The following is a 23,418-nucleotide window of genomic DNA, read 5'->3' on the forward strand; positions in this document are numbered from 1 at the left end:
AGAGATTAGATGAGACCATGATCATAGCTTCCATCTGAATGGAGATCCTTGCCCCGAGACATTCTCTCTTCCTATTGGCTCTTTCGGATTTACGGTGTTCTCGGGAGCCGCAAACTCGAGTCTCCACATCCGGATCCCATCTTCAACGGTCTCTATTCTTCCGGACCCCGCGCGTTCCGTTGAACCTCTCGAGACTTCGGTGTGAGTCGTGTCAGTCTCGCTCAAAACGCCATGTGAGTTAGGTCGCTTGTAGTGCGTGACTTTTACCATAAACATTTTCCTCTGTGGCATTGTTTCATTGCATCTTGTCTGTATCTGACCCCTCACTCAGCTGTGTATTCCCTGTCTGGAGCCTGTCATCCACACAAACAAACTGTGCCCGTGATCCCCGTATTTAACCTCATGGCTGAAGATTCTCGGGCCCAGTTGGACGATGGTCCTGATGAAGGATCTGATGGGCCCCAGAACCCTTCTAATCTGGCCATTCGACGAGCAGTCAGTACACAGACCCTGAAGCCTTGTCCTGTCCTGTCCTGTCCTGTCTCTATCCCCACGTCCTCGTCACTAACACTGCTTAATCTTAGTGCGATGCATGCCGAACTCGCAAGGTATGTACATATCAATCTAATCAATCTCTTATGCATATCACTCCCTCAATGCTCCAGTCATTAAAGGCCACTAGCCACAGAGGCTGGGGTGAAGAGTGGAAGCCATCCTCAACATGGTCCTAGCTCTCACTTGAGATTATTTCACTCAGCCCAACAACTATAGCTAAATAGTAACATCAATCTATGTAGATCCGCTGCGATAGAAACTCGCCCTGCTCTCATTGCATTCATGCCAAGATTCCGTGTACACACCATGATACTCGCCCAAAGGAGAAGAGAACCAGGATCCTTCTCTCAGCCCAATAGTAAGTTGCCCCGGATCTATTGCTTTTGATACTATCCGACCACTCGCTGCTTTGGTTTGCACCAAAAAGGAAACCGTACTGACGGCCAAACAACCATGTAGTGAGAGAAAGATCGACATCATTGACCGTCGTCTTGAGGCCCTCACCGAGCTCATGCGTGATATGAAGATGAACATGTCATCTACAAGCACCCAATCCAATCAGAATCACATGCCCAGCTCTGATGTTCCCCGCCAATCACCAGCTCAGGCCTCGAGCTCAACACCCTATGGGCACCTCGCTCAGCAAACTGCAGACAGCCCGGTTATCGAAGGAGAATCTTCCTTGGCTGCTCATGGTGAATTTGCAAACGAATTCCTAAAAAATGCTGTTGGTACAGAGTCTTTACAGGGTGCTAGTCTTGAGCTACGTGAGACCTTGGATTCACTACATCACATCGTCAGCTCTCTGAAACAACAGACGGCTGCCACGGAGATGTCGTATCCCCATGCTAGGCAACTACCACGCCCAAGTCTAAAGAACAACGAGCTACCTCCAATTCAAACAGCCGTTGCCTTGATACGAGAATGTGAGAGTCAGTGATCTGGGTCCCCTCTTTCGCCATCTTGAACTAACCAACTTCAGCTGAGAACTCAGAAGTGTCTGCCTGGATAAGGGAGTTCTTTTCTATGGAAAGCTTCTCGGGCATGTGTCTTCATGTGTACTTCTCAGAAGATGTCTCAGAGGCCGATTTCATCCTTGTGAATGTTGGCCTGATGTATATGTTCATGGATCGCCAGCAGCGTACGACAGACGCAAAAGAGCAAGAAGAGTGCGAGGGCTACATGAAAACACTTCGCGAAAACACCGAAACGGCGTTGGCAAATTTGCCTTTTCATCTGCCTGCAACCTCAAACATGATTTCTGCCCTTCTTCTTGGAGTATGGCATCCTTGATATTTCTTTTGATACCATATACTCACAGACTTTTAGGCATTTTATGCTATTGAGATCTCAAAACCATCACTCTCATGGACTTTATCATGTAAAGCCTCCGAACTATGCCAGACTCTAGGTTATCACCGGATATCAACCATGAAGAATGACAAGCCGCGCGAGGCTCAGCGCAAACAGTTTCTATTTTGGAACACATACTTTATAGACAAGAGTCTCTCCCTCAGGCTCGGCAGGGCTTCTACTATTCAAGACTGGGATGTCACCGTACCCCTTCTTACCTCGAACCCTCCTAATGCTACGCCCCTTTCAGCCTTCATTTGCCTCTGGGTCGCTACAGCTCGGTGTCAAGGACACATATATGAGCTACTATACAGCCCAGACTCTATGACACAGTCCGATGATGTGAGGAGATTCCGTGCTCAAAAGCTCGTGAACGATCTGAAGGATATCTCGAGGAGGAGTAAGGAGCTGAGTGTGAGAACCCGAACCGGGATGTTCGATATTTCAGCCTCTAACGTGTGCTCTGCAGAAATCCCGCGAAAAGGAAGTCAAGACGAATCTTGGGGAGTACTTCTTCGATTTTATTCTCATCTCTGATGATGTTCTTCGACTTTCACTTCTGACTCTGATCTATCGAGCTACGCCTGCGCCGCCCAACTCCAAAGTGACATTTATTCCAGAGTGTATTGAGGCGGCACGTGCAACACTACATCGCCATCAAGATTGCATGGATCTCTTGGGGCGGGATAATACTGTCTATTTTCCTTCTTACGTCCATTGGTGAGCACATATACTTACATGGTATCTTGAGATAATGCTGACATGAATAGGACACTGCTATTTGCCCCTTTCATTCCTTTCATCGTTGTGTTCTGTCAAGTCATTGAGACCCAGGACCAGACGGACCTCGCTCGTCTGCATAGCTTCTGCACATCTCTTGAGACGACCATTCAATTATCAGATGCAGCGGCGAAGACATATCGTCTGTTCCAGGTCCTCTATACAGTAGCACTCCGATACATAGAGTTCCGGACAAGTACTCCTCCAGCCGACCAAACACAGGCCAGCGCTGAACTTAACAACTATCTCGCCGCTCTCGGATTTCCACCAGCAGGTCTGAACAACGGGGTTCAACAATCGACGCACATGGACCCTAGTCAGGCTGATGCATTCTCACAACCTCTCGGGGATATGAGTATGCTTGATGGTGCCGATGGCCAGAGAGGAGCAAACACGATGATGTGGATGGGTAACACGGCGCAACTTGGTGAATGGTTCAATAGTAGTCAGCAAATGATGGAGTTGCTGGAGGAGCCCAGTTTCACATTCCCTCAGTGAAAGAAAATAAGGGTTCGGACAAATAATGAGTTAATAGAAAGTCACGTTCATCCATTCTGGAGACTATAAATACAATGCCAACCCAGATGGGTTCGGCATAAACCGAGCATAGGAGCCAGTCCCGCAATCGCACCTGATTCATCCTTGTCTCGCTAATCAAGAAAGTCCTACAATAGAGTTGAGCAGACTCATTTCAAAAGTCAAAATAGAGTGTGGCGCTTCTTATTGAGGTGTAACGGTCCAACGTAAACATTTCGGACAGTCTAAGCGATGTATACAAATATTCAAACGATTTTTCAACTTTTATCTCGAAAGCCTCAGTTCCTCGGACGCCCCTGAATCGGGCACAAGCATGGGAGAGCCCTCCATTTCACCCTCCAAATTTCCATGTCTCTCAACATCATCCAAAGGCTGTTTTGCAGCTGGTGGTTTCTTCAGCATGACGACACCAATAGCACTTCCTAGAATAAGAGTACATCCTGCGCCACTAATGAAGTCCATTCTGTGTCCAAAGACCCATCGATCGAAGCTTGCGGCGAAAAGCATGTGTGTGTACACCATGGAATTAGCACGGTTTGACTTGTCGGCCCCGAGGCCTGCCGTGAGAAGATACTGCATGATGAAACCCAGAACACCCAGGGGAAGCAGGAGTACCCATTGCTTGACTGTGGTCGGGGTAACCCATCGTAAACCTGGTTGCTGGATATCGAGGATAGGGGCAAAGATGAGCATGGATAGAGCGATGAAAGTCGAGATGATACCAAAATAGTTGACTGAGATGAGAGGATGTGCTCGTTTCCCGATGGTTCGGAGGGTCGTGAAGGCGCCAGCTGCTCCTAAAACACCCAAAAGGGCTATACCAACAGCTATCAAGCGTTCTTCAGGGGTGGCTTCATGGTCAATACCTGGTATACCACTAGATTCGGGCGGCTCGGTACTCGAGTTGTCATCGTCAGAGCCCGAGAATAGTGAGGCAGGTCGAGCAATTAGTACAACACCTAGAAGAGCAACCAACGTGGCCAGTTGCTCGATTCTAGTGAAAGGCTCACGAAGAGCAAACCAGCAAATAAAGCCTGCAACACCAGGAGCCAAGAATGTGATAACAGTAGCATCAGCGAGTGAGATATACATCATCGAATACCAAACGCCAAAAATACCCCAGAAACCACTTGCTCCTCGCAACCACAACAGCCATCGAATCTCCTTCTTTCCAAAGGGAAAGTCGGGGGTTTTATTCCACCACATATAAGCCGAACAGAATAGTGCTGTGATGGAGTGTCTCATAAGTAGGGCCTGAACGGGATGCATGCCGTCGCCTTCGAGTTCGACTAGACGAGCACTGAGATTCATCAGTGCCCCGAAGAATTGCGATAGAGCAACGTAGGCAGCGGGCTTATTCTTTATCCAGAACTGCCTCCATTTCGACGGTGGAGTTTCGGCTGGTAAATCGAATCCTTGCTGCGAGAAATGTCTTAGAGGTATTGGCGAGGGGCAAGGAGATGGACTCGATGACATTCGGCGGAAGTCATCAAAACTCGAACTATCAACCTTTGAAGACAAGAGGTTTAGTGATGGCGAAGGTGGTAACAAATGCTGATGTGATTCATGGGTATCCCCAGGCAACAATTTGCTCTGAGGAACCTCCTCATACGGCGGAGGAGTTGGATTCATTGTGTAAGATAATAAAGCTACTTCTAGTCCATGAGGTTGTCACGATCAGTCAATGACGAGATACGGCACAGTAAGAAGAAAGAGCAAAGTTACAGTTGAGAAGCGAATAGAAATGTTTTGTTACAAATAGGTGGGTAGGGAAAAAGCTCCGGATCGACGACTCTTTGAGCGTCAGCCATTGATAACCAACCACCCCGCAGCCGAAACCCACCGATCATGGATCCTCTATTGCTCTCTTCTCTCACATTAACCAACCGATGAGCCAACAAGAGGAAGTCTCTCGCAGTGGGGGTGGAGTTTACTACTAGACCCCGGTAGGCAACTCTTCAAGACCCTTGATGACGAAAGGGAGCCTCTTGTTTGGACGGTCTAAGCTGAGTGAGTATCAGTCGTTTTCAGGCACCCGTTAGTTCTCAATATTATTGAGAACTCTTTCGTTTTGTGCATCATCAGTTAGAAAGAGCAAAACCGGTAGAATTGCTGAGGCACGCGAGCAAAAAGAGAAGAGTCTTGAGTGGCGAGGGCCTCAAAAGTCAGCGGGTGGGCGCTTAGAAGATGCTGATGTGACTTGGCCACCACTTGCATCGTCTTGGCTCTGCAACTAGAAAAATTGCGCCCTATCTTGCCCCGATTTCGGTATCGGTTAAGTCGGCCGAGAATGAAGATGTTGGGGTCCAGTGAAATGGGCTCAACGGGTGGAAGCGATAATAGGTCCGGGAATAATCTCCCATATCGTATTCATTTCCGTTCTAACTACTCACTAATCATTAAAGGATAGGTAAACTCTGCCTCGATCGTGGACAGCATGTCAATCCACCTTGGTTACTAACCACCCAATCCTCCCAAGATCCCAGTCACCCTCAACGAGAATATACAAATGGTAGACAATTCAACAGGTGCAGCGCCCAAGTATCAGCTTTGAGACTGTTTAGTCTGTACAAAATGAGCCATGACCGGAATTGATGGGACGACTACGGCAGTTACAGTTACAAAAGATATGCTGCGGATCTTCAAATCGATTCAGCTTAGCCAACTGTTTGACATCTAAGGCAGTCCCATCATCGCCATAAAGCTACTAGTTAATCCACTGGAATCAAGAGTGGAGTCATCCAGTGTCATCATGAGAGGAGATACAGGATGGTGAGTTCTCATGATACTTCCGAATATCAAATCAGGACGCAAAGTTCAAGAAGAGCCTTCTCCTGCTCTTGAGGTCTTTGGCCGACTTGTTGATTCGGCTACAGGCTCTGAGCCTCAGCCTTATTTTCGACGAACAACACTGCAGCTGACTTGAAAAATATGAAGGCAATGAGTTCCAGCTTCATCAGACATACTACCATATTCTTGGCAATTCTCCTGGGCCAAGTGAATCAAGAGTTCAATCAGCAACTGCATTTTTCGGGTGCTCCAACTCATCTCGCTATACCGCCATTATCGCCGTCACTCCCCTCCCTTCTTGATTTCATCGATGACATTATCATGTAGTCTCATAAATGATATCACTGCTTCAAAAGCCAATGTGCGACTTTTGGCTTGGGGAGAGAAAGACTACCTATGCATAAGTGGACTATGCAGAACCAGCACACTATGTTGCAGGTGGGTGCGTTGCACATATAGCATTCAAGTCGAGGTAGGATATCTAGGAGATTAAGAAGCCTAATATGGCCCCATACTGAGGTCAACCCTGAGGCCATGGATCGCTGAATACCTGTAGACCTTTAGTATGTGTGTCCCATTGGATGCAGCACTTACAAGCCAGTCGGCAGTCGCCTTTCCATAGTATTTATACCTCTCTTTCCCGTCGATTTCTCATCAGGGCGGGACCTTTTCCTTCTCAAACAACTCTTGCCCGCAGTCATTGCATTCGAGACTCTGGTTCGTACGTTGAATCTTCGTGAGTGGTCCCAAACAGCATCACACTTCAGACTCGCAATTACGACACCTCTCCAACCAAGCCCCGGAAATTGTTGATTTCGAGAAGGATGCCACTGATATCGATCTTTGAAGCGGGCACTGAACCGGCGCCCTTGCAGGCTCATACATCAACCACTGTTTCATTCTCGCCAGATATAAGTATTATCTCCCAGATTACTAAAATGTATATATATACGACGCCACAACTGGTACTCATATAATGGTTCTTGCGGGCTACTGTGGCCCCGTCAAAGATGTGATTCTCCCGCATGACCGCCGATTGCTAGCATCAGCGCTGCATGGTAAGAAAGTTCATATACATCCCTCGGGAATACAATCTCCCTAAATTGTACTTCAGATCCAGTCATTCGCTTATACGTATGTCAACTAATATCACAATGGACCAGGACTTCGACTTGGTACGGCAGCTACTTGTCCGAGACTTGGATGTAGCGTCGATGATCAAAACCTCAATATTCAGTGCCTATAGACTCTGAGACATGAATATGCCATAGGGTTTCGATTGTTACAATGCAATGCATCCGACAGCATGGGATTCCTTTGATTTATTAGGATGTGCCTTTGCTTGGTCCCTGGCTGTAACTCCAACCCAATCCACAATAGCATACTCTAAACGCCTTCCCAACCCATACCAATATCTCTGTAGAACGCCGAAATAGAATCAAGTGGTAGGACGCCAATCGTAAGAGCCCGGCTCTACTCAATTTCTTTCAACGCTTCTTACCCAACGCATCGAGCTCCGCTTCAGCATCATCGTCAGCTTCACCCAACTCCTCCTCGACCCTTGACGTCGCGACTCCTACTGCTCCTCCCGTCCTTGTATCGGATTTTTCTCGCTTCTTCTCTTCATCCGCAGCATCCTTCATGATCTCATCCTCGCCATCGCGCAAAATCTCACGAGCCTTCTTGATCTCTTTTTGCTTCTCGAATACTTCTTGAACTTTGCCCAGGAACGCGGGATTCTTACGGAACGCGAACTCAAAGTCTTCGTATTTGATCTTTTGGCGGCCTGAGTAATTAGCTGCTCGTGTCGCCTCGAAGGCGATGGATTGCATGAAATCTGTGAGGATTTCGTCGAGTACCCGCACGGTTTCTGGGAGTGGGTTCTGAACATCGCCGTGTGCGTAGAGTAGCTGTGCCACTGGTATAGGATCAGCAAACGAAGATCTTGAGAGCGAACGGGAGAAGACGTACACTCTGCATGGCTGAAGTTCATCTTGCCGACATTCTTGCCGGCACGCGCTCGAGGCTCCATGATGAATGTGGTTACTTGCGCCTACGCGCTTGAAGCATGTAATGAACAAAAAAGAATAGAGATCTGGTTCGAGAGATAAAGGTTTCAATAAGATCGCTTCTGACAATCGAGGTTTCGCAGCCTCGCGATAGACATGTAGTTGAAAATACCAGAAAGAATCATGCGCTCAGCTCAGCGCAGCCTTGCGACAGCTGGAGGCTCAATCTGGGGGGTGTTTAGTGGGGTCCGCAGCTCTGTGGGGGTTATTCCCAGGTACGTCACCCCTTGAGGTTGAATCCGTTGGAAACACGTCGCGGCTCCGGCGAATCTTTACCCCTAAGCACAGCCTGTCGTCGCATGTGAGAAGGCAACGTTGAGCTTGACATCGAAGTCTACGAACGAGGTATACGATCTCAATACCTCTCCATCATAGGAATAGTTTATCGAGGCGTCAAAATGGTATGCGCTGTGCTCTTCAACGGTGAATCAACGCACTAACAGTCACTCTAGTCCGCCCTCTTCAACTTCCAATCTCTCCTACTCGTCCTCCTGCTGCTTATATGCACGAGCGCATACGTTCACCACTTTACACCTGGCATCATGGATCGAAATAAGAACGGGTACGAAATGCGACTCACGCCGTTATCGTGGAGACGGGGCTAATAACACTAGATTCATGGGCATCTTCTGGAAATGCGCGAGGATAGGCGAAAGACTGAGTCCATACATAAGTATATGCTGTGTCCTCATGGCTGTACGTTATACTGCTCCAGATGATTTTGAAAGAGCTGACCATATTCAGGTTTCCATCCTCCTCAACTAAGCACACTGCCGTTAATGTCACGTTTTTGTTTTTAAAGATATCACGACTGGTCAGGAGTTGGATCGGAAGAGGTGACAACCGGGTGGGAGTGTTGGCGCCGTTTACCAAGTGTACTAAACTTCATATCAAGATCATGAAATAATTTCCCCGTTTCTCTTTCGCAAAACATACCCTGAGAGAGTCTTTGAGTAATCCCGTCCCGGTATATGCTTGCGTCACACCACACGCCCAAGGCTTGTCACACAGACAGTTAATCTGTGAAACACGGGAGGAAACTTTGATTCAAGTCCCTGATGTGTTTGGTCAGATCTCCTTAGGAGAGTATTGCAGGAAGTACCACAAAAGTGACACGAAATGTGATAATATCTGGAAAGGGTTGCAACTCGACAGGCTCGTCACTTGAGGTACCTTTGATGCCACATAACCTCCACTCTCGAATTATGCGCGGCCCAAATTGTTTGCCAACGGCTTAAATCTCAGATATCACAAACGCTATTACCATAGGCATGGCAATCTGGTCATATTAGAGGACACGGACGGTATTGGTATCAAAGAAAACAGACCAATCTGTCTTTGTGGCTTGATGGGCTGTGGTGGCTCGTACTAGGAACTCCAGTGGTTGGTCTTACACTGTTACACAAAAATAACGACAAAAAGAAACCAAGCCCATGTACCAGCGCAATGGTACAAAAAGGAGAACGAAAAGAAGCCACACGCTGCTCATTCCATCTGCATGTTGATCAAGGATGTCACATCGGCAGTGACGAGAGTTGCAACATGCATACCACTGAGCCGCTGTTTTCGTATCTGGCCCAGTGTTGCTCGTCGACCATTACTCTAGACCATTCAATCAAAAGCAAACATGTATGTGATTGGCGTAGAAAAAGAAAAGAGAGGTAACAATGTGAATCCGGGGTTGGATAAGGGTAAGCTTTCAGTGTCAGATTGAGGTACTGCAATGTTAGGCCAAGGGCCAATTTGTTGGGATTCCTTCAGACATGTTGGAATTGTTGTTCTCAGAGTGAGGAGCAATCAGATCACTGCGCATTGGACTGGTATGGCATGCTGAAATAACAACAATGATCCAAGCCAGATGCATAGTCCTAAGACACAGGTAATGAGACGTTACCATCCTGCCATCCTACGCCGCCATGACACACACACACACTTGCAGCTTGCAAAGTTGATCACCATCAATGATCAAGATAGTACTGCCCGTAGTCAGTCATTAGCAACGCCCAACGCCGTCATATGCGTGCGACAGAGGCGTAACTCTTGCATTAATACGATTGCACACCGAGCACGGTCGTACACATCCATACACGACCTAGACATCCCGCATAACAAAGGGAATCAATAAGTGGTGTGCTGACCGACCGAGTATCAAAACCTCCCATACAAAACCATGCCATGCCGAAATGCGGCCTTCCGCCGCTCCTTGTCCGCGAGGCTTGGCCCTAGGGTTAATAATACCACCACTATTGCCGTGCCGTGGATCTGCTCCGGCCCCGAGCTTCTAGCCCCGAACTCGGCCTGAAGCTTGAGGTGGTCCCCCCAGTCTGACTCGCTGCAACACCACCTACTCAATTCGTAAAATGAGCTGCAATTCGGTTGCGAGGTGAAACCAGCACATTGTCTTCGCAATGAAACTCCAGTCTTGAAAGCTAAGCGCCTTCAAGTGTAGGCCTAGGAGACCCCCAACTACAGAAAAAGGGGGACATGGCACACATATACGAAGCGAGTCGACGGGGATAAGGAAAGAGTCAACGGAAAGGACGCTTGATGTGGTTGGTGTATACAATTAACCATTTGGATGGACGCGGACACAGCGTATGCAAGGCGAAGTTAAGGTGATTCGAGACGGTGATAAGACACTTACTGGGAGGGAGGGCTTCTTCTTCTCTTCAAGCAGGGACAGGTGCTGGGACAAGGTGGCAACATGTCCTTGACTTAAACTCATCCCATCGTTTTTGGTCTCATCGCCCTGCATCCCTCACTGCCTGACTGCCTCTCTTGATCATTGTGGGCTAGGGAACCGACGTTAGCCAGCATACCTGCTGGTTTGAGAGTACGAACACACCCAGCCAAGGATCAATGAGTCGCTGGCTTGAGGGTTAGTAGACGGAGAGTTCTTTGCCTTGCATAGCACTATTGCCTATCCCGCTCCGCCAGGTCTGGTTCTCAGTACGTAGGTGGCCTACAATTTTGGGTTTCGCTAGACCCGTAACAATGAGGAAAGAAACAAACAAACAACCTTTTATGAAGTATATTTGTAGTGTATGGTCATTTTTCCCTCCCCGCGACCATCAACCCCAACTACTTGGAAAGCCGTCTCAATCTCTTCCACTTCCATCGAATAAGGTATATCAAATATATTGTAATTCGTTAATGCCTAGGCGGGAGGAAACCTTCCCTGGTCTCGAGAATATTCTGATGTAACTTTTGTTGGGGTTATGCTGATTGCATCCCCGCCATGTCCGATATGGTGGTTTCCGACCTGGGCTGGGCTGACGGAATGGGACACCAGGATGCCACCGCATGGACAAAATGAGCTGAACAAGGGATTGAGGCGAAGCAGCTGATGGGCCTTAGTCAGAAATTTGAATACTGTATCTACTCCATGGAATAAATAGAGTTGCGCACACGAAGAGCATTCCAATAAGAGACGGCATCTCCGATTCAAGTTTGGCGTCGAATGCCATGCTTTAGATTTCAGATTAGCGATGTGGAAATGAATAGAACATTGCTGTAACATTGGTGGTGCAGCTGGTGATGCAGGCCTCGAACTCTTTCAGTCGGCTGATTCGGAAAACCTCATTGATGAACCTGCCGTCGGGTGGGCAATATGTGGTATGCGGAAAATGAAAGTTGCGATCAAGTCAGCCACGAATTGTTACACCAGAGTCTGAATGTCACTGCACCTATCGCTACGGCGGTGAAAGAATCCCATCCATTTTCATGGCTTTGCAGTAACCTTGGGCAGAGCAGCATTGCAGCCAAGTTTTGGGCTGTACTTCAAACATAGGTGCATTGATGCGTTGGCCACTTCGTGTCCTGGCGGATGGTGATGTGGTTCCACACCGATGATGTTTTCGTTGTTGCTCTTGCTGTAAATGATGGAGCCTTTTCTGCTTGTTGTCAATCCTGACTCATAGAGAAATTTCAATACCCTGGTAGTGTGGGCAAACAGGAGCCCAAGCCCAAGACTCTGGGCCTCAGTTTGCGAAAGACTATGGCGTTGAACAACAATCAGGGCTTGCACATAATTCTGATGAGAAATGAACCGATGTTCACGTCTGAGCTGATGCACGCTTCGTGGTCACCCTTGTCAGACCAGGACTCGACGAGGGCCCGTCCTCAAGATCCTCCTACCAAACACACCACAACGACACCACAACCATCCGACGCTCCTGGACTTCCAGGGCTGTACGCGTGGAGAGCTTGATAGGCGCTGGGACTTGACTAGATGATCGAAGCGTGGGTTAACCCTGACAACCTGTCCGCCCTGGACATTGTTCACCATTCGGTTCGCTATTACCCAAGGTCCCAACAATATGATTGTAAACATCCACCAATCCAGGCCAATGAAGCGGATTATTCAGTGCTGCCGAGGCTGCTGTGCACCGTTCATATTACGAGGGTTCGCACATGGAACATGTCTGTACATCGAAGGGATAGATCAGATTAGTACCATACTAGAAGGGCAGTACCACCAGGCTGGGATGCACTAGAGATAATACTGGCCAATTGGCGAGACCGAGATTGGTGAAATGCCTTCGCCATGAAGCTGGCCACTTTTCGCACCGAGGAAGGCTGTGGTCGTATAACCTCATACTGAGCGCCTCGGCGAACTTTGCGTTTTTATCTGTTATGTGAGACTACCTGACTTGCGTTGCAATTTCACAGCGGTCTGTGTCGACCCAACTCACCGCCCGGACCCTCTTATGCCCGTCATCATGATAGAACAGAACATGTGCTATGCTTCACTCTTCTCGTAACAATACTGCAGCGATGTCGTCCTGCCCGTGGCGAGGCGCAATCATGCAGTGAAGCCAGAATGATCCTGACAGAGAACCAGAAGACACGGCATTCGTGGTGGCGGCGGTTGGCGGCATAAGCGCATACCGTCTGCGTGAAAAGATTCTTTCTGGCCGAGGTTGAGGATGGATTGCCGTCACAAATCCAAACACTGCCACAAGTTCCATGATTTTTACACTCTCATCAGTCAGCATTCGGATTGCTTTGTTGGCTCACAATCGCAGTCAATGGGCCATCTGGGCCAGCATGAGTTGCAGATTGATTCGTAGCGGCCGAAGCTGGGGCAGCTCATTAGTCGTGCCCGACTCCAACTCCGCTGCAATATGCACGCTTCTGGTCCGTTTCTAGATCAGCGGCGGCGGTGGATGGATCTTTATGTGGCCCGCCCAAGAGCGTGCTAGTGCGATGACGATGACGGATGGTCCCTGGCGTGGAGCCCGTGAGCCCTTGTGCCGTCCCTTTTTGGAGTTGTTCCAGGCGTGAGCAGTGTGGCATGTTGAGTGCTACTGTAGGCAAGGCAATCCATTGGTCCCGAATGACCATTCTCCCCTGGAATCGATGGACGAATCGGCGGGCCAAGTTTGGCTATCCCTGACCTGTTTGGGTCGAATGTTCCTGGGACTCGATCCGTCTTCGGCAAGTGGAAGTCTGACCCTGCTTTGTTTATTTTTGTTGATGTTGGGTTTCCCTGCGTCTTTGATATTATACACATGGGCTTTTATTGTAAGTATGATGGCGGTATTGAGAATGTGATTTGCCTTGCATCAAGTGGTATGAAAGGCGGAAAGTATCCGCATATCGAAAGGGCCTCCCTGTTTGAGGCTTGGGTGTAGGTACTTACCATACCTTCCAAACTTACATGTCGCCCTGCAAGTGGAAGAAGCCGTTATCCCTCCAAACCTGCCACACACACCTCATCAGCCAAACTTCCACTATCGGTCATCCATCCCTACCCATCGCATGCTATCTCCATCTTCATCTCCATCTCCTCCCGCGGATCCCATGAATGACATCCATGGCGAATCCACTTACTCCATCTGATGGAAAGGATCACGCACTGTGCCCAAAAGCGTATCTTCACCTCTTGGATGAGTCTGTAGTCTGTGGGGCCATCATACGTCGCTACGCTACGTTATACAGTGATTATCGTGGATTTGCAGCGCTTCTCGTCATGGCGATGGACTATATCGGCAAAGACTTTCATATCTTGCATTGGGAGCGACAAGCATTGTACACACTGTACACAACAGAGCAGATTTCTCCTACAGTAGTGCATCTGTCACTTGCAGAAAATGAAGACTCGTTCAAACAAAGAAAAAAAAACAGGACATGGCGAGCCCCCGTGATACCCCCCCTAGACTGAGTCAAGTAGCGTCTGACCTTTGATTCCCTACTCATCTAACAGAGACGGGAAACCGAGACTATAGCAGCAGCATGGCTCAGATCCGAATATTGGAGGGTCACGTTGTCGCTGCAGTATTAAAATTGCACTCCAACTCCCACACTTACAGGCTTGCCCTAAGTTGGGTACCAGGAATCAATCTGAATTTCTCAGCTTGGTATTGCCAGTTATCGACTCAGACTCGAATTCCGTCTCAGTGGCGGTACTTTGAGTGGTGGCTACCGACAGTTTGACTCACTAGCTCGTCTAAGCATCGATCGCTTCAGCTGAGTGTTAATGCCGCCATTTGGGCGAGAGGGCATCTACAGAAGCCACTGTGTTTTCCACTGGATTCCAGGGGCGACAGCCCCAAACCATTCGCTGTTTTAGTTGCATCCAGTGCAACTCCCTCGATAATTGCCTGCTGTACCGCTTGCCTGGCCCAGGTGTCCTTGTGGATCTTATTGCAGCCACACGCCCCTCCTTCTCACAGGGACCTCCACGCAGATGCTATTAGGTTACTCCCTACACCCTGTAGGGGTCATTCTGACTACCCAAAGATACTTTGGTCGTTAGTTACCTGATTTTGCCTCTGCGTCTAGGCCCACCGCTCCCTCCAAACTTAAGCCATGCCACGCGATTAAGATGAATCCGCGCTTGGCCTCCCTTAAAAAAATTCTAGCCTAAGGAAGGCTGTGGCATAGTATTACTATTGACTCGGATCATGGTTTTGATGGATACTTCTGTGTCTCGTAGTCCAGCTCAGTCTAGCCAGCTCCGTCTAAGTGGCTCCCCTGCTCGCACCCCAAACCAGGATGTAACCCATATATCAAATATCCCCGTCTCCCGTCACTATCGTCCCCTTTTCTCTCTTTCTTCCCGTTCTTGATGTTTCTTTTCCTATTTCTGTTTTTCCAAACATCCGTGTCTTGAATATATACAACAAGACGACTTTGAATATTACCCATACTTTGTTTTGCACCGCAATATAGATTGTTGCCTATTGCACTTGCCACTAGACACATTCACTTGGTCGAAAAGCAACTATCCGCGAGAAGAAGAGAATACAGACAAACCAGGACAGCATTGCATACAATCGAAACGAACTGCGAAGCGACGCACCGAGAGAACATCCGCAACGAAGGAAGAAGGGATATCATCTGTACGGTCACACAGCCGCAATTGGGTGCGCACAAACCGACGCTGTCCGCTGCAAGTTCACTGGATCCTTGTAAGTCGACCACATACTCTCAACATTACCAGTCTGCGACTCGCTCGACCACTGTTCCGCCTACTGCTTGTCACTCAAAGCACAACATCTGGCCGATGAATAGTTCTTAGCCGAGTGCATCTGCAACTGGCCGCATAGTCGTGACTGCTTGGTTTCATCCTGAAGCCCATGTCATGCCTCTGTTAGAGTTCTTATCGTAGCTAACACGTACCGCCTCAGTTCAATTGGAAAACTAGAATCCGTTAACAGACATTCGACTCAATCACTGAAACAATCGGAGGACCAAATCAGTAAATTATCATAAACAACATGACGGCGGATCAAGGGTTCGGAGGCCCGGTCGAGCGATCGAGGCGGAGTTTGTCTACCTCGGGACCCGGACCTAATGGCGAAGGAGAGACAAGACCTGAAAAGGAGACAGCCAGAAAACCATCCACAGACGAGAAGGACGATGCTATAACTACCTCCCAAGTCTTGCCTCGCCGATACGATAGTCCTTCTGATACACCAGCCCCAGTAGCTGCACCACTATCACGAAATCCTTCCGAAATGTCAACGACATCTAGTCCAGGTCCTGAAAGTCGGAGATCTCCTGCCCCATCACAGCCTCTGGAACCTCCTGTAACGAAATCAAGTCTAGGAGAGCTCGAGGTTTCTAAGATCATCAACAACCCCAAATTGAGGCACGATATCAACTTTGACCCTGAGCTTCATTTCAGACCTAATGTGGAGGGAGATAAGGGCCGAAGAAAGCACGATCGTGCTAGCATTTTCTGGACAACACTCAAAGAGGAATTGGTCGAGTTCATCGTGGACCGAGACAGTTTTTACGCCAAGCATGGCACAGGAGACGACTGGTGCTTGCCAAAGCTTCTCAAATCTGTGAAGGAGATCATCCAAACCCTTGTGCCCCAGCGCGACCGACAGTTTCTCGATGAGGGTCTAAACGTGGAGCTTCTCATGCAACAGTTCCACCGAGGCATTGCTGATTTGGAGAAGCTTGCTTCATGGCTCTCACGAGTCCTCAAATCTCACTGCGCACCAATGCGGGACGAATGGGTTGATTCGATGTACAAGCAGCTCAGCAACGGTAACAGCAACAACGATGTTGAGGAGCTTGTCAACGGCATGCGAAGTTTGCTCAGTGTCTTGGAGGCAATGAAACTCGACGTTGCAAATCATCAAATACGCTGCCTTCGACCCGCTCTCATTGAAGAAACAACAGCTTTTGAACAAAAGTTTCTGATGAAGAAGCTGCGAAATCGCAAAATGGATATAGGCGATGCCAAACCGTGGTATCAAGAGGCTGCTCGAACTTATCCTAGCGGTGCCGGGAAGATGTACTCTTGCTTTGGAGATATGGGGGTTTTCTTCGAGGGAATTTCGCGGGCCATGCTCCCCTCTGCCGGTGAGAAGCCTCTACCTGGTACTTTCTTCTTTGACGAGGACCGACTTGGACGCGTTCGATCGGATATTCTGGATGCCATCAACCTAGACGTCTGCATGCGCATGTACGAGGATCTTGAGCGGATCGCGAAACTCAACTCGCCTCCCGCTTTTGCAAGCGCTATGTCAGATGACCACGAGTTCAACTTCAACACTCCTCCTTCGAGCTCAAGACCTTCCAGTGTTACACTGAGCTCTGCAGATTCAGCTTCGTCATCACCACGCTCATCCATGGTCCTTCCCTTGTATCTCAACTCAGAAACCAACGAAGCCAAAACAAGAGCCCGAAATCTCCGCGACAGTCTGGTTGCTCTGCTTCAGCAGGCACCACACGACCAACATTATCACGAGAAGTGGCGTTCAATGGCTCCCTCTATGGCTCTGCAGATCTTCCGATTCACCAACGCCCCCATGGACATGCTTGTCCCATTCGAAGAGAAGCTTCTAGAGAACGTTTGCCACATCTCCTCCCCTATCTACAAGGAGATGGAGGAGGCGTACCGCATTCGCCTGCTTAACGAGCTCGCCATGCGCGTCCGCTACTTCAAGGCTCTTTCAGGGGTATGCTTGTTCTCGATTGCCACTGGTAATCGTGTCCCAACAAGCAGCCGCAGCCTGGATGCAGGACGAGACCGAGACCTGGATGCAGCCATCCGCATGGGTCAGCAAGAGGGTGGCATCGAAGATATTGCGACTCGTATCGCTCATGTGGGCGTCGTCCACTGGAGGATATGGGCACGCATGGCATATGTCGACGACGACGACATGTCTATGGACTAATCAGCCCGCGGCGGAACAACATCATGTATCCCTTTGTGTCACCAATTCGTTATACCCACATTTACCTACTTTTTAATGTCGATACATGAACAACTACGCAATATCGGCTGGACCGCATTACACGCACTGGCACACAACGCACACGCACTATGCACTTCCTGGCCTGGAGCCATCTGCTCTATCTGCCAAGGGAGTGCAGATTTTTCGAGTCAATATTCGGGTACCTACCCAAAAACATACACTGGTCGGCGGCTCTCTGCATTTACTCAGTTATCACTGCATGTTCTGCACTTTTCATAAGATATGCTTGTTCTTTTACCCAGTCTGCGTTTGCTACTGTGGCGTTGCATGGTGGATAGTCTCTGTTTTATTAGGGGATCAGTGAAACCCCCCCCCCCCCCTTTTTTTTTATATTTGATCTAATGGCGCTTTTGGTGTTGTGCATTGGAATTATCGAGTTGTGGTGACACTGACGTCGTACGGGCAAGCACATGACCTCTTCGGCTTCAGGCTGTACAAACATGTGCACAGCTTATTCGCATTTAGATCAGGCGCACATATCTGACTTCCTCATACTGGAGCTTTGTTTCTTGAACATACATGGCGCGCTTATATGGCAATTAGACTAGACAGAGAAAGACTAGAAGAAATTTTACATGTTCTGCAACGATTGATCCCCATCTATGACTGTTTGCTGGGGCTGCCTGCATCTGTTCTTATCAGTCAGACTTTGGTGGTAGGTTACACTAACGAGGTGTTGTGTAAGTCAATTTAATTGTTCGACAAGACTTGTTCCTTTGACTTCCGAACAGTTTTTGTCAGACTTGACTTTCCTTACGAGGGATAACGTGAGGTCATAAATGCAGCAACATACAGAGTGAGACTGATTCCACATGATGCTTGCCGTGTGACTACCACCGCATGTGACTTGCTCACAGTATAAATGAATAGCCCGCAGTTCAATATGTCGACTGCCAGGAATGGGAAGTTGGCCTTTGTATGCATTCAAAATGTCCTTTCCTTCCAATCTTACCCATAGTTCGGCTTATTGACTGGTATCACCTCCTGTATTCTCTTCTTTACCTGAGGCGGATTCATGCGAAAGGGTAATTATAGAAATTGAAGGAAGTCAGCTTATCTCTTTTTTTGTCTTCTTTCTTTTTTTTTCCCCTTCTTCTTAACTCGAGTTAAGTTCAAAGGAAATACGGGATTCCCATTTGGAGTCTGCTTGTACAATGAGACAGTTCCATCTATGTCCAGCTCTATTTGTTAAGCCCGTTTAATAAGTAATAAACACATGGAAGACGCACTATCGCATGGTGCAGTGGGGTCGGCTTCACGAGAGATGGTTAGAGCATATTCATCCATGGCGCATCAACATGACAACGGGACGCCAAAGTCTCGACATTTCATGTCATGTTCACGGAAAGCTTCATAACAGGCAGCAAAATCGTAAGCATCGAATGGTTAATCAGGTCAAGACTGCCGTCTCTCACTCAAAGTTTCCCGGTCAATGTCCAGCTCCAATATTCTATCAACAAGTTCCCCTTTTGCTCCCGACTTTTAAGAATCATGGATTCATCCAATTCACATTAGCTCTTGGAACCCCCTGCAAGAGCAACTTGCATATTTTGCTCCCAGCCTAAAAAAACATGAACTGGTATCTAAAATCACCAAATCTAACTGTTGCCGTTGAAAGTATCAACTGCAAAAAAGAAACCCCGGCAGTCAAGATTGGCCACAGCTTCCATAGCGGCGGAGCTTAATATACAACCCCGATATCTCAGGGGCCAACTCATTGAGGGTTCAGGGAAGCTCTGGCAGACCCCTGATCCCGCTTGAATTTAGCAAGCTCTTCCTCCAGCTGGCGTGCTCTAGCACGTTCCTCCTATTGATACTAGTTAGCCATTGCTCCATGCACAAGACAACCCGAAATATGAAACATACCTTGAGGCTCTCTTGGAACTTCTTCCTCTCTTCACGCATCGTGGCCCTGAATTGCTCACTCAGCATCGAGGCTCCTCTGCCAACACCACCATTTGGTGGGATTGCCCTAAGTCGTTCGCCATCAAGATCCTCTTGTAGCTTGGCGATATGCTCACGGGCCTTCTCCATATCTGCCTCGAGGCGCTGGCGCAGTGTCATAACTTCTCCTTCAAGAGTCTTTTTTGCCGATTGGACATCCTGAAGCTTGTTCTCAAGCTCTATCTTTTCTCGTTCGGCACTGAGTGTCTCCCTTGTGACCTCCTCCAGCTCTTGAACAGTTCCAGCTAACTCATTCTTTAGCCTTGTGAGCTGGTTCTGGAGCTTCATCACCTCGCCACTAGTCTTGATAGCTGCAACATCAGCGGCCCTCTCTGCACGGGATCCATAGGCTCCGTCCAGTTCCGCTTGGGCAATCGTGAGCTCCGTCTTCATCTCTACGAGGTTCATGTTAAGAAGCTCAAGTTCATCCTCCTTATCTTTCAGCATCTTCTTTTTGGTTGCCAGCTCTTCCTTTTGGCTATCCACCCGTTGCTGTAAGGACCTGGCATTGTCTTCTGCCATTTGCTTTGATCGGTTCACTTCATCAAGCTGCGCGTTAAGAGCATCGATTACTGAATCGACACCAGTCAACTGATTGCGAGTATTGTTGCTTGAAGACTCGGCAGCGGACAGCCTCTCTTCGAGTTGTTTGATGTCGGACTCAAGAGCTGCGATCTTGCTGTTTCGCTCCTCAAGTTGAGCTTGAGCGGCCCCTGCAGCTCCAGCAGCTCCCGCCAAGTCTGCTTGAAGAAGTTCCATGTCAGACTCGAGATGAGTGACCCTTGCATTTCGTTCTTCAAGGCGGGCTTCAAGGTCATTTGTCTTCTCCAACTCGGCCTTCAGGGTAGCAATCGTCGCACTGTGCACCTCAACCTGGTCTCGTAGGGTATTGGCTTCTTGAACCTCGGTGTGAAGAGTAGCAATCTTCGCGTCCCGCTCTTCGATCTGTACATGAGTAGCATTGGCCTGCTCAAGCTCGGATTGGAGGGCTGCAATCCTTTTGTTCCGTTCCTCGATTTCACTCTGGGCCGTCTCCAGGTAGTCCAACTCTGCCTCAAGGGCAGTGATCTTGCTTTCACGGTCCTCAATTTGAGACTGCGCGGCAGCTGCCGAAGCTGCCGCGCTAGCAAGGTCGGACTTGAGCTGGTCGAGATCCCTCTCTAGCTTGACGATCTTCTCATCCCGTTCCTCGAGTTGAGCGTGAGCTGCACCCGCTGCACCGGCAGCGCCAGCTAAGTCAGCCTGAAGACGTTTCACGTCTGCTTCCAGCTCGGCAGCCTTCCTGCTGCTGCCCTCGGCTTCAGCCTTTGAGGGGCCAACGTTGTGCGCAACACTACGGGCACTTTCGAGTTCTTCAAGGGTCTCTGAGAGCATTGTCTGGGCAGTCATCGCATCTCTCTCAGCGCGAGCCAGTAGCACTTGTGTCTCATCCAGCTCCTCTTGTTTCCTTGCTAGCTCTTCATCCTTCTCGGCGTCTGATTTGTTATTGAGCTCGCGCTGCTGCTTGATCTGTCGCTTGAGCACAGACTTCTGATCCTTGAGTGTAGTGGCCTGAGAGTACAGCCACTGAACACGGTTGGAGAATCCGGGAAGACTGAAAGCCTCCTCGATATCGAATTCATCATCAGAAACTTCTTCATCCTCATAGCCTCTCTCCATGCGAGCCCTTCGACGCTCCTCTTTCTCCTTCTTAATCTTGGCGAAGCCTGTCTGCATCATGTTCCACAAGTTCATCAAGATTCTCTCAACCTGATCACTGTCCTGCTTCTCTGGTGGCCCGGCCTGAGCTGCCTGAACGGCGCGTTCTAGCTCCGAGTCGGCAGCGCGTAATGCATCTTCAAGATAGTCAAGTTTCGTCTCAAAATTGTCTTGTGGTGAATGAGGTACGGCCGGGTAACTCGGATCCACTGTCAGGAGTAGATCTCGAACTTGCTGGTTTAGGGATTCGATGCGTTTCTCGAAAGCGCCGTCGGTCTTGATAGTTTCACCAGAAGACTCTTCCTGTTCGACCTCGATGGCATTGAGACCCATTTCAAGATAATCCAACTGGTTGTTGAGGAGCTCTCCTGGCTTCATTCCTGAAACTCCAAAGGGGGGATCATAATAGTCTTCGTTCTTGGAAGGATTGAAGCGAACAATCGCATCTCGCAAAGAGCCGTTCAAGTTCTCAAGTCGAACCTCCATTTCCGTTATCGACTTGACCAAAGAATTGGCTTGGCCCTGTAGGTGTAGATTCTCATCCTTCATCTTCTCCATCTCATCTCTTAGCTGATTGTGTTCCCGAATCGGCGATTTAAGGGGTATCTCTATGGGTTGCTGACGGGGTTGCCCTCTCGTTGAGACTCCATTGGCTTGGTCGTAATAGTCATTATCGTTGAAGTAGTGCTCGTCCCCGGCGCGATCCATACTGTTGCGTGTATAAGTATATAGGCTCTCCGGGCTGCCAGGCATGCCATTAAGTGGTTGAAGTGGAGGAGTAAGATCCTTCTTCTTATTCGAGGCCTTGTGAGTGAGTTGAAGAATACCAGCAGTATGTTCCAGTAGGCGTCTTTGGGGCTCCATAAGTCGCTTCTCAAGGTTGAAGAGCTCCGCCGCCAATTCTTCGCATTTCCGCTCACTCGCCTGTCTTTCCGCCTCGGCTTCCTTTGCGCGGGCATGATCACCGCTGTTGCGACCCAGTAGGCTCCTTCGCTTCCCATCCAGTTTTCCGGGATTATATAGTCGCGCCATCGAGATTGCAGCATCTCGGTATTTGGACTGAATGGTCAGGTTTTGCCGGGTTGACTCGACACGCTGTGATAAGGACTGGCTTTGCTTCTTGAGGTCGTCCACCTCTTCTTGCGACAGAATCGTATACTCTTTGCTATCAGAGAGGGCTGTTTCGGTTAAGAGATGTACCTGAATCGGGTCACGGAGGTCGACAAGCGCTGAACTTTGCGGTCGATCAGGGTTCATCTGTACACAATGAAGGTTAGAAGCCGCAGGTCCATTAACCTCCACAACGGTGGACAACAAGCGTACCGGATTATACAATTGATTATCCTTTTCAAAGCCGTTTATTATCTCGCTGCGGTAACCCTCAACGAAGATCTTCCCGCGTGGGCTCGGTGCTGGGGGTGACATCCTATTAGAGCCATACCCATACGGGCTGCCCTCTCGCGCGTATGCACTCATGATTTCGACGGGCTTAGGATCGTGTTGTATAAGTTATGAGGACATGGGGTAAAAGTCGGACTGAAGGAGTGCATAAAGATATCAAAGCACCTCCATAGAGAACAGTGAAAAGGCTGGCCAGTATCCAGAGTTTGGACAAAAAGTGGTTGACCGGGAGCCGCGTCGTGCCGCTAGGTGAAGCTGAGCTGAGCTCGTGATTAGATTGGATGTAACAAAGGGGCTTTGCGCCCAAAAGCCGCTGAGGCGGTAAACTCGCAGAAAATCGACAGCAATCCAATGAAAAGTCCCGAGTTATAACCTCAAAGAAAGAGTACAAAAGTTGTGAGAAATGATGCAGATGCTGGGGACAGAAAAGGAGAGGTCGGGACTGACCATGAAGAAAAGGAGGCCCATCGAGAACCCAAAGAGTAAGGTAACTTAACTTAAGTTATCGAGTGGGACCCTTGTGAAGGCCTCCACTGAAAGTTGAATTACAGCAGTTGAGCTAGTGGTCT

At 48.8% G+C, this 23,418-nt stretch overlaps 7 protein-coding genes across 16 annotated transcripts; 3 read left to right on the forward strand and 4 right to left on the reverse strand.

Moving 5' to 3' along the window:
• Positions 1–162: 162 nt before the first annotated feature.
• FOXG_07973 (uncharacterized protein) lies at positions 163–5,003 on the forward strand. 7 transcript variants are annotated; one of them, XM_018386676.1, is made up of 9 exons: positions 163–233; positions 332–495; positions 585–608; positions 798–913; positions 1,015–1,487; positions 1,538–1,833; positions 1,885–2,322; positions 2,378–2,628; positions 2,679–3,356. In XM_018386676.1, exons 2-9 carry the CDS (start codon positions 403–405, stop codon positions 3,184–3,186), a joined length of 2,199 nt encoding a protein of 732 aa, XP_018243858.1. In that variant the 5' UTR covers positions 163–233; positions 332–402; the 3' UTR covers positions 3,187–3,356. The 7 variants fall into 7 exon arrangements, with proteins under 7 accessions (XP_018243858.1, XP_018243857.1, XP_018243860.1 ...); XM_018386675.1 differs by having other exon boundaries at positions 193–495; positions 2,679–5,003; XM_018386677.1 differs by having other exon boundaries at positions 215–495; positions 1,015–1,481; positions 2,679–5,003.
• On the reverse strand, positions 3,310–5,416 carry FOXG_07974 (uncharacterized protein; the record flags this gene model as incomplete). 3 transcript variants are annotated; one of them, XM_018386684.1, is made up of 3 exons in its annotated part: positions 5,069–5,415; positions 4,951–5,019; positions 3,490–4,880 (listed from the first exon to the last, which is right to left on the reverse strand). In XM_018386684.1, the coding sequence occupies exon 3, from the start codon at positions 4,855–4,857 to the stop codon at positions 3,490–3,492; it is 1,368 nt and encodes a 455-aa protein (XP_018243866.1). In that variant the 5' UTR covers positions 4,858–4,880; positions 4,951–5,019; positions 5,069–5,415. The 3 variants fall into 3 exon arrangements, with proteins under 3 accessions (XP_018243864.1, XP_018243866.1, XP_018243865.1); XM_018386682.1 differs by having other exon boundaries at positions 3,310–5,017; positions 5,069–5,416; XM_018386683.1 differs by having other exon boundaries at positions 4,951–5,415.
• A 1,595-nt stretch (positions 5,417–7,011) lies between these two features.
• FOXG_07975 (transcription initiation factor TFIID subunit 13) lies at positions 7,012–8,308 on the reverse strand. Its single transcript, XM_018386685.1, has 2 exons — positions 7,987–8,308; positions 7,012–7,933 (listed from the first exon to the last, which is right to left on the reverse strand). Exons 1-2 carry the CDS (start codon positions 8,045–8,047, stop codon positions 7,503–7,505), a joined length of 492 nt encoding a protein of 163 aa, XP_018243867.1. The 5' UTR covers positions 8,048–8,308; the 3' UTR covers positions 7,012–7,502.
• A 7-nt stretch (positions 8,309–8,315) lies between these two features.
• FOXG_07976 (uncharacterized protein) lies at positions 8,316–9,093 on the forward strand. Of its 2 annotated transcripts, XM_018386686.1 has the most exons (4): positions 8,316–8,485; positions 8,537–8,646; positions 8,699–8,780; positions 8,829–9,093. In XM_018386686.1, exons 1-4 carry the CDS (start codon positions 8,483–8,485, stop codon positions 8,847–8,849), a joined length of 216 nt encoding a protein of 71 aa, XP_018243868.1. In that variant the 5' UTR covers positions 8,316–8,482; the 3' UTR covers positions 8,850–9,093. The 2 variants fall into 2 exon arrangements, with proteins under 2 accessions (XP_018243868.1, XP_018243869.1); XM_018386687.1 differs by having other exon boundaries at positions 8,337–8,485; positions 8,537–8,780; positions 8,829–9,026.
• A 1,846-nt stretch (positions 9,094–10,939) lies between these two features.
• Positions 10,940–13,219, reverse strand: FOXG_19554 (uncharacterized protein). Its single transcript, XM_018399791.1, has one exon. It carries the CDS (start codon positions 11,602–11,604, stop codon positions 11,242–11,244), a length of 363 nt encoding a protein of 120 aa, XP_018243870.1. The 5' UTR covers positions 11,605–13,219; the 3' UTR covers positions 10,940–11,241.
• Positions 13,220–14,615: 1,396 nt separating this feature from the next.
• Positions 14,616–18,448, forward strand: FOXG_07977 (uncharacterized protein). Its single transcript, XM_018386688.1, has 2 exons — positions 14,616–15,499; positions 15,719–18,448. Exon 2 carries the CDS (start codon positions 15,809–15,811, stop codon positions 17,723–17,725), a length of 1,917 nt encoding a protein of 638 aa, XP_018243871.1. The 5' UTR covers positions 14,616–15,499; positions 15,719–15,808; the 3' UTR covers positions 17,726–18,448.
• A 447-nt stretch (positions 18,449–18,895) lies between these two features.
• Positions 18,896–23,329, reverse strand: FOXG_07978 (uncharacterized protein). The gene is made up of 3 exons (XM_018386689.1): positions 22,772–23,329; positions 19,673–22,705; positions 18,896–19,613 (listed from the first exon to the last, which is right to left on the reverse strand). Exons 1-3 carry the CDS (start codon positions 22,922–22,924, stop codon positions 19,521–19,523), a joined length of 3,279 nt encoding a protein of 1,092 aa, XP_018243872.1. The 5' UTR covers positions 22,925–23,329; the 3' UTR covers positions 18,896–19,520.
• Between the last annotated feature and the right edge of the window lie 89 nt (positions 23,330–23,418).

The sequence above is a fragment of the Fusarium oxysporum genome, chromosome 4 (assembly GCF_000149955.1).
Source record: "Fusarium oxysporum f. sp. lycopersici 4287 chromosome 4, whole genome shotgun sequence".
Taxonomy (NCBI): Eukaryota; Fungi; Ascomycota; class Sordariomycetes; order Hypocreales; family Nectriaceae; genus Fusarium; species Fusarium oxysporum.